The 8,767-nt window shown below is 31.7% G+C and overlaps 1 protein-coding gene across 1 annotated transcript; it reads right to left on the bottom strand.

Moving 5' to 3' along the window:
• Window positions 1-3,911: 3,911 nt before the first annotated feature.
• LOC111391905 lies at window positions 3,912-7,675 on the bottom strand. The gene is made up of 2 exons (XM_023017184.1): window positions 5,774-7,675; window positions 3,912-4,300 (listed from the first exon to the last, which is right to left on the bottom strand). Exons 1-2 carry the CDS (start codon window positions 6,600-6,602, stop codon window positions 4,257-4,259), a joined length of 873 nt encoding a protein of 290 aa, XP_022872952.1. The 5' UTR covers window positions 6,603-7,675; the 3' UTR covers window positions 3,912-4,256.
• Between the last annotated feature and the right edge of the window lie 1,092 nt (window positions 7,676-8,767).

Below are 8,767 nucleotides of genomic sequence, written 5' to 3'. Positions count from 1 at the left end.
GTATCACAAATGATGTTGTTCTGTCCAGACTCTTCGTCTTACATAGAGGAACAAGATGTCATCAGTCACTACTATTTGGGGTTATCTTCCTCATTTGACTTCCAGCCTGAGAGCAAGTATTTGAAGAGAAAAAAGTATATATGCAAAGAAAAAAGGCATCAAGAATATCTACAGTACTTTGGGGATATTAATAGGGAAAATTCTATGTATACAGAATTTCCTCCTACAGAAGTTTTCCAGACACTCACATGGTTAGTGGATTCCATGTGAGTAAAATAATCCAAAAAATAACTCACCAACCCCATGCTATGTGTATTCAATAAAGAATCTGTAAAAAATTGTTCTGTACGTATAGCAGAACTCTATTAATAGACCATCTATTACCGTTAATGATGTGCTTGATGGTTTTGTTACGTACAGAAATAATAAAAGTTCACCTAAATGCCATGTCAGCCATAAAAAGGTCCCATCACGTGCCCAGGTGTTTTGGGATAAAACTTGTGGCTTGCTCGCCGAAGCCTACACGAGCAAAGGATTATGGATATTTTTACTCGGCTAAAACATGATTACAGATCTTTACCGAAGACATAGTTAAGAGGCATCAGCCAAGGGCATAGGTAGAGGCCTCGGATAGTTTCGAACATTGACAGTAATCTCATTGATGATTCTAACAAAATAACTTTAATGTTAGTGCACTATGCCTTTGCGTGTACACATGATATTCCTGGACAAATGTCACAAGCGTAAAAAAAAAAACTTCGGAAATGAGCTTAATCGCCACTTCCAATAAAATCATTGAAAATGACTATAATGCTCTCAAAAATCATTGTACAATAAGATAGAGTCCAAAATTCTATCTACAAGTCTGGAAATTGAAAGAGCATCTCCCATAAAAAAAATCTTGAATTGAAAGAATATCTTAAATCGAATATCTCAAAAATTAAAAGAATATTTTCTATAAATAAACATCTTCGATTGAAAGAACGTCAAAATATCAATCTCTATATATTGAAGAGTGGCTTCCAAAACACCAAAATCCCTTAACAAGGAGAAAATCATGCCGAAGCAGAGAATATTATATTGTGGTTTTAAAGAATATTATCCTTTTTTTTTTTATGTACAAACAATTTTACAGGTGACGCACTAATAGCACCTGTATGGCTCCCCCCCCCCCCGGCCCAACACCCAATGAAATACTGTCACATGGAATTTTGTCATAATTCCCTGTACAGATTGCATTGTCCATCTAATAATATCCACTACAATTTTATACTAAATTCTTTACTGAACATAATTCAATGTGCCAAACATGGTCCAAATATCTAACACCAATGGCTTGCTGGGTAAGTGTTTGAATTGATGAGTAGGTAATCGTAGTGGATTTATATTCTCTTCATGGTGATTTTCTTTATTGATTTTATAGTGGGATCAGACTTTTATTAATCCAATCACATTCGGATTTTTTTCTTCCTTTTTGGCGTTTGAGCGATAACATATACAACATACAAATCCTAAGCGAAAATGGTGTAAATAAAAATAGTTGAATTGAAAAATTGAACTAAATTTTCCTTTTAGAATTGTCATAACGCCACGTAGATTCATCGATAGAATGAAAATTTTAACCTACAAACAGGTAATTCAATCACATGTCACTTATTAAATGTCGTAAATTGATATATCAATCAATTCATCATCATTTATAGTTCATACCTTAAGACAACAAATCCTCTTCCCGCGGCAAATGTTGAACACTAAAAAACTATGCAAAACAAACAATTTGTTATGTTTGTATTGATATTTATATTTATAGTTTAATACGCTTATCTTATTTTATTTCATCTTCAATGAAGTAAAAGTTTATTTTGTAATCATTAAACTAACGACATTGAAGTTAAAGCGAGACGAAATTAAAAAAAACGAAAAAAGAAAATTTAAAATCAATCAAAATCGTTAAATTTATGTTCGAGAATTTCTCGTATCGTTCTGAAAAATTTACAAAATTGGACCACCTAAACCTATACACCTATACTAAAGAGGAGTAGCAATTTAAGCCTGAGATTTTTTTTGGGGGTTTCTAAAAATTGAAGTAACGTGAAGAGCCCCAAGATATCCCGAGAAGGCACTGTCGTCTGCCCCAATGGCCCAATGAATGAGTGAGGGACAAAAGTAATTAACCTTATCTCATCTCTTTTTCTAAAAAATACTTTATCCATTCATTTTTTAATATTCTGTGTCCCCTCCAATCCCAGAAATCAGTTTGGTACAACTACACTTGCTCCACTTGTCCAATCTAATTTTCAATTCCCCGTCACATCAACACAGCAAAATCCATTAACTTCTCTGGATAAAACTGATATACCGAGTCCCCACTTTGAATTAAAAAAAATAGTTTTGGAGTAGTATTTCTTTTTTTTTAAGAATGTGTGTTTAAAAAATAATGAAGACTTTTAAGTTTAAGCGTAATTTTATTTTATTGAAAAATATGTGATTGAAAATAAGTGAGTAAAAAATGCATTTTAGGATTATTAGAGTCCAAACATGGCTATAGTGCTTAATTCCAATCTACTTAACAAAGGAAATTTCTCAACTGATGTTAAATAACTGGGAAATAATAATTTTCTAAACAACGGTGATATGACATACAAATTAATTGATGAATCATATAATTTATGGGATCTCTATGAACTAATTCATCAATTAGTTGATGTATTATGTTAGCAGTGTTTAATGGGTTATTTCTCCAAAGCATTGTTACTTTTTTCAATTTGAAGAGTAATGATATTTAGCTCCCATTTGATTCTCATTCTTTAATTACAAAAATAAAAAAATATGATCGTTATTCATCACATCAAGCCACTATATTAGACTTTCTATATTTTGTGTAGGTTTCGTAACGACTATATTTTTCATTCTATTTTTTAGAAAAATGGAAATCAGACGGGACCTTAAAAGGGATAAACAAAAAAATTGCAAATTTCCAAACTGAATAGAAATTGCAATTTTGAAATAGTTGATTTGAGCCTACTTGATTTAGGTTTCAATTGTTTCAAGGCTTAAACCAAACCATTTTTTATTCCATTTAGATAGTTAAAAATCGCCTGTGTATTTTATCCAAGGTATATTATTTATTGGAGCAATTTACACTTCAACGTTTATTTACTAGTCAACTTCTATTGGCTCTTTTGGAAAGTAATGATTTTGATGATAATATTTTTCTTATAAAAAAAAGGAACTATAATCTTAAATTTCTGGTTGAACCATACAATAATTTATTGGTTTTAGCTTGAATAAATATAAATATGTAAGTATTGTAAAGTTTATATTTTGAAGGTTTCAATCAAAGTGTTTCATAGTAAAATTTCAAACTAATATATTTAGAAACATAATTATTTTTGAGATTGGTATTTAGGGTTCGTTTGATTGCAAAGATGGAATTGAAAACGAATTCCAAGGAATTGAAATACCTAAAAATTATTTTCTTGGGAATTATAAATTATTGTGTTTGATTAATATAAATTTTCACGTGAAAAATATTGAAATAAAAGTGTTTTTTATATTCGTTTGACTTTATTTTACATGAAAATTGTCAATTAAAGGGATATAATTTACTAGTGTTGAAGATGAAATTTGTTTACATTGCTAAAAAAACAAAAAAACAAAAAAATCATCTATTTTTTTATATTTGTTTGACTTTATTTTATATGAAAATTGTCAATTAAAAGAAAATATTTTTTTACAATAATTCTTAAAATTTGTTAATTTTGCCAAAATAATAATAATAAATTAAAAAATTAAAAAACACATATATGCTACAGTAACCGGGAATTGATTTTCCCTACAAAGTTAGAAAGGTCCAAAGTCCAAGAAAACATGGAACTTGAATTCTATAGCAAAAAAAACCATATCAAACAGAAAGTGTGAAAATGGAATCCAGAAAAAATTTGTCAATCAAGCATGGCCTCAACTTCAACTGAACTTATAATTTCAGCTAGATGAGTGAGCAAGCACCTTTGGCCATGGATAGAAATATTCTACTTTAAAAAAAAAAAAAAAAAAATTTTAAAAATAAGTATTGGATAATATGGCGTTCCCTCTCTTTTCTCCAGAAACTAACGAGCCCGTCTGATTAAAATCAATCCAACGGTTCTTGCACGATTACCTACTTGCGCCGTCAGATACACGACGTGCAGTTTCCGCATGCACAAGAAAATGATATCGTACATAAAATTCAAAAATTATTCGAAAAATATTTTATTTCAATTGCATCCTCTTGTACGGGCTGTCGAGGGAAACAGCAGACCTCCGCCGTTAATGGCGGCGTCAACTCATAAAATAATAAAATTCCCAGGAATTAAAAACGAATATTCCTAAAAATTTAAATAAAAGCTGAATATATTATCTGATACAAGGAAACTTTGGAACATGAAAAAAAGAAAGCAGTATGTGATTTGGTGAAGCGGCATATCCATTGGTACCATTGGATTATTCTTGTCGTACATAGTTGATGATGCGTACGGACGTGATAGAGCCACGAAATTATAACACATTGAGCACGCAAAAAAGGCTAAAGCCCCTTTGACAACCTGATCCAGATTATTTATTGGAGCAATTTACACTTCAACGTTTATTTACTAGTCAACTTCTATTGGCTCTTTTGGAAAGTAATGATTTTGATGATAATATTTTTCTTATAAAAAAAAGGAACTATAATCTTAAATTTCTGGTTGAACCTTACAATAATTTATTGGTTTTAGCTTGAATAAATATAAATATGTAAGTATTGTAAAGTTTATATTTTGAAGGTTTCAATCAAAGTGTTTCATAGTAAAATTTCAAACTAATATATTTAGAAACATAATTATTTTTGAGATTGGTATTTAGGGTTCGTTTGATTGCAAAGATGGAATTGAAAACGAATTCCAAGGAATTGAAATACCTAAAAATTATTTTCTTGGGAATTATAAATTATTGTGTTTGATTAATATAAATTTTCACGTGAAAAATATTGAAATAAAAGTGTTTTTTATATTCGTTTGACTTTATTTTACATGAAAATTGTCAATTAAAGGGATATAATTTACTAGTGTTGAAGATGAAATTTGTTTACATTGCTAAAAAAACAAAAAAACAAAAAAATCATCTATTTTTTTATATTTGTTTGACTTTATTTTATATGAAAATTGTCAATTAAAAGAAAATATTTTTTTACAATAATTCTTAAAATTTGTTAATTTTGCCAAAATAATAATAATAAATTAAAAAATTAAAAAACACATATATGCTACAGTAACCGGGAATTGATTTTCCCTACAAAGTTAGAAAGGTCCAAAGTCCAAGAAAACATGGAACTTGAATTCCATGGCAAAAAAAACCATATCAAACACTTGAAATTGTGAAAATGGAATCCAGAAAAAATTTGTCGATCAAGCATGGCCTCAACTTCAACTGAACTTATAATTTCAGCTAGATGAGTGAGCAAGCACCTTTGGCCATGGATAGAAATATTCTACTTTAAAAAAAAAAAAAAAAATTTTAAAAATAAGTATTGGATAATATGGCGTTCCCTCTCTTTTCTCCAGAAACTAACGAGCCCGTCTGATTAAAATCAATCCAACGGTTCTTGCACGATTACCTACTTGCGCCGTCAGATACACGACGTGCAGTTTCCGCATGCACAAGAAAATGATATCGTACATAAAATTCAAAAATTATTCGAAAAATATTTTATTTCAATTGCATCCTCTTGTACGGGCTGTCGAGGGAAACAGCAGACCTCCGCCGTTAATGGCGGCGTCAAAACCGACGGCTTGACACTTGACGCCGTAACTCTGGTTAGACGGCAACGTATAAGGGAAGAGATTCACCGTGCGACGGTACGGACCAAACCACTTGTTCTGCAAAAAACGGTGCTTTCGCCAAGGCGGTAGAGTGAGTTCTCTGCATTTCAACGATCTTTTTACGGCGTCGCTCATTATCTTCAAAATCTGCTTCAATTCTTCGTCCTGACCGACGAAAAATGTCGGTATGAATTGCAGTAGATGCTCGTAAAAATTCGTCGGCCTTGCTATTTTGAACTCGGAAGCAAAATCTAGATCTATGAAATACCGAGTTGAGTCTTGTCGAATAACGTCGATGAACTCGTAATTTCCAGCTGTTAGTCCACCGGAGCTCTCCCATTTCGTCTTGCATATTGCCGCATTGTGTCCGTACTGCCTCAAAAACGCCATAACGTTCCGCCGGAAAATCTGTTTGTTCGATCTCACACACGAAAACACTTGCAAAGCTTTTAAAACATGAGCCAGAAGCATATTCTTAAACGAATCCGTCCGATCTTTGAGAATTCGTTCAATCAAATCTCCATTAGCAGAATCATACGTTGATGAATCACGTTCATCAGAATCCAGATCATTGTTACTCTTCTTTACAGATGAATAATCTCCGACAGTATTATCAATACTAAAACCGAAGAAAAGATCAGGTGAAACGTCGTCGTCAGCTTGAGCACTGTGTTCGCTCCCACTGCTGCTGCAGCCGAAGATCCGTGCCTTCACTTTATCATCTAACGGGTCAGTGACTCTCTTCATTCTCATAAAATCGAACATATCCTTTCTCCCTCTTTTTCAGTTTTCAGATAAGGAAACTGCTTGCTTTTATAACAAGAATACGAGTTTCTTTCTGAAAATGGAGTTGAAACTTCACCATACGGAGACTAGTGATTATCTTTGATTATTAAAATAAAGTTGGTGCTTATAAAATAATAAAATTCCCAGGAATTAAAAACGAATATTCCTAAAAATTTAAATAAAAGCTGAATATATTATCTGATACAAGGAAACTTTGGAACATGAAAAAAAGAAAGCAGTATGTGATTTGGTGAAGCGGCATATCCATTGGTACCATTGGATTATTCTTGTCGTACATAGTTGATGATGCGTACGGACGTGATAGAGCCACGAAATTATAACACACTGAGCACGCAAAAAAGGCTAAAGCCCCTTTGACAACCTGGTCCAGGGGTTGTTACCCAAGATTAACCCCGCAAATATGGCTTTGTACCTCCAGGCTCCACATGCAGCCTTATCCTGTCCTGTGGTTAAAGTTTAGTGGTTGAAAATAATCATTTCCAATTAAAAATTTTCGCTAGTGGGATTGGAAAATAAATAAGAAGAAATAGAAATGAGCTCTCCATCTTTCAACTAGAGTAGTTTTAGGTCTTTTAACTTTAAATTTTCAATTTATTTAAATGTGTGAATTTAAATCAAGAAAATTGTTGATGTATGTAGGATGTTTATGTTAAAATAGGCTAGGGACCAGAATCTCTTGTTGAAAGATTGATGACCCAAAAAATCACATTAATTGAAAGGTTAAGAAACTAACTATTTATCGAATAAATATTGATAGCAAGTTGAGAATACCTAATTGAAAATTGTTATGTATCTTATTTTTCAGAATAATGCTAATTATTCCTATCGATTATGACAAAATTGTGCTCTTTTCCATGGTGAACAAGATAAAATGTCACGTTAGCGAAGATGATTTGACTTGTTGATATGGAACGATAAGTTCTAGCCTGGAGATCATTCCTGTCAAAAAATTTGATGACTTACTTTACTAATCTTATAATTTGTAACATGACACGATAATCATTTTCAATGTGGAATAAATAGCATTACTTTATTTCCTTTGAGTGATTTTTTATTTAACTTATGGGCAGAATAATACTATTCATCAGAAGTAATAAGAGTAATTCTGATTGTACAAAATTCATTTTACAGAATTAAATCAGATCTCTCACACAAGGTCGATCCCACTTCGAAGCCCAATATAATAAAAAAATGATAAAAAAAATTCCGATCCCACATGGTGTGAGACTTCCATAAAAAGTCTGTGAACTGAGGGTCTATACCCGCAGCTCAGCTCGAGTAATAATGAGCGGCAATTTATGTGCATTATCTTATTTGAATTTGGTAAAACTAATTTATTTTTAAAAAATCTATATCAAATAAATCCTAATATCACAGTCATGTTGGCTGATGGACAAAAATAAATATTTATTAAGTATTGAATAGCATTTGTGGGAGGAGGGGTTGGGATAAGCCAATAGGGTTAAAGGTGGCTCTTGGTGGGTGCAAAGGGCAAAGTGAGGAGAGAAGGGAGTTGATTGATTTGTTAGAAACTGGCATTTGGACTGGACGTGACAAGAAATATATGAATATTTTGTTATCTGTACTGACACCTATCCTAGAATGTACAGGTGTGTCTTCCGTAGCAAGAAACATTAACGTATCTGTGTAAAACCAAAAAAGAAGGCTCGAAGCACTCAAGTTTGGCACGTGTTCATTTATCAATAATTTATTTCCTTAAACAAAATTCAGAATCTGATCCTTAACTTAACATCGCATTAATCTGAATGAATTATTTAATTAATTATTTATTTTTGCAGCCTAGTTCGAAGATCCTGAATTTGTGATCGTTATCCATTGCCACGTATACTGCTCATGGAAGCACTACTTAAGGGTAGAAATACTCCGAATTACTTTATTTGGTACTTATTAAAATTTTAATTTTAATTTTAATTTAAATCAAAGTTAACAATTTATTTCAATCATACATTTTATGGGTCCAACAATTTTTCAACCATATATTTTATCAATTTTCATCAAAATTTACTAAAAATTTGATTTTAATGCCACCAAATAGGGGTTCCATTTTTCCATATCAAGCACTTGTTTGGATTCAATTTAGCTAGTATTTCATCTCCATTATT

Source organism: Olea europaea, unplaced genomic scaffold (genome assembly GCF_002742605.1).
Source record: "Olea europaea var. sylvestris unplaced genomic scaffold, O_europaea_v1 scaffold856, whole genome shotgun sequence".
Lineage (NCBI taxonomy): Eukaryota > Viridiplantae > Streptophyta > Magnoliopsida > Lamiales > Oleaceae > Olea > Olea europaea.
The sequence above is the reverse complement of the archived record's forward strand: the minus strand, read 5'-3'. Positions and strand labels throughout refer to the sequence as shown.